This window comes from Monoraphidium neglectum, assembly GCF_000611645.1.
Source record: "Monoraphidium neglectum strain SAG 48.87 unplaced genomic scaffold scaffold05231, whole genome shotgun sequence".
Lineage (NCBI taxonomy): Eukaryota > Viridiplantae > Chlorophyta > Chlorophyceae > Sphaeropleales > Selenastraceae > Monoraphidium > Monoraphidium neglectum.
In genome coordinates, this window is record NW_014008399.1 from 1,741 (window position 1) to 2,124 (window position 384).

Genomic DNA, 384 nt, shown 5'->3' on the forward strand with positions numbered 1-384 from the left:
GCGGCGCCCTGCGCCTGCGCGGCGAGCGCCAGCTGCTGCCGCAGCGCCGCCGCCGCCGCCTCGACCTGCGCGGGCAGCCCGCCGCCGCTCGCCTCGCCGCTGCTGTTGCTGCCGCTGCCGAGGCTGCCCGCGGCCGCGGTCGGGGCGGAGGGGATGGAACCGCCGGCCACGGGGCCGCTCAAGGCGCCTGTGCCGATGCCGCCAGTCAACGCCTCGCTGGCTTGCTGCGCGGCGCGCGCAAACACGTCTATCGCTGGCAGGTGCTGAGCGCCAGATCCCCCTTCACACGCCTCGCCGTGCTGCTGCGCGGCCCGCACCTGCTGCTGCTGCTGCTGCTGCTGCTGCTGCTGCTGCTGAACCGCCGCCGCCTGCGCCGCCTGCGCT

The 384-nt window shown here is 77.3% G+C and overlaps 1 protein-coding gene across 1 annotated transcript in view; it reads right to left on the reverse strand.

Annotated features, from left to right (window-relative positions):
- MNEG_15330 (hypothetical protein) overlaps positions 1 to 384 on the reverse strand; it is a gene marked incomplete at both ends in the record, with an annotated part of 3,879 nt that overhangs the window by 1,519 nt on the left and 1,976 nt on the right. The window contains one exon of the mRNA XM_014036199.1: positions 287 to 377. Coding sequence (XP_013891653.1) covers positions 287 to 377 — 91 coding nt within the window. The remainder of the gene's footprint in view (positions 1 to 286; positions 378 to 384) is intronic.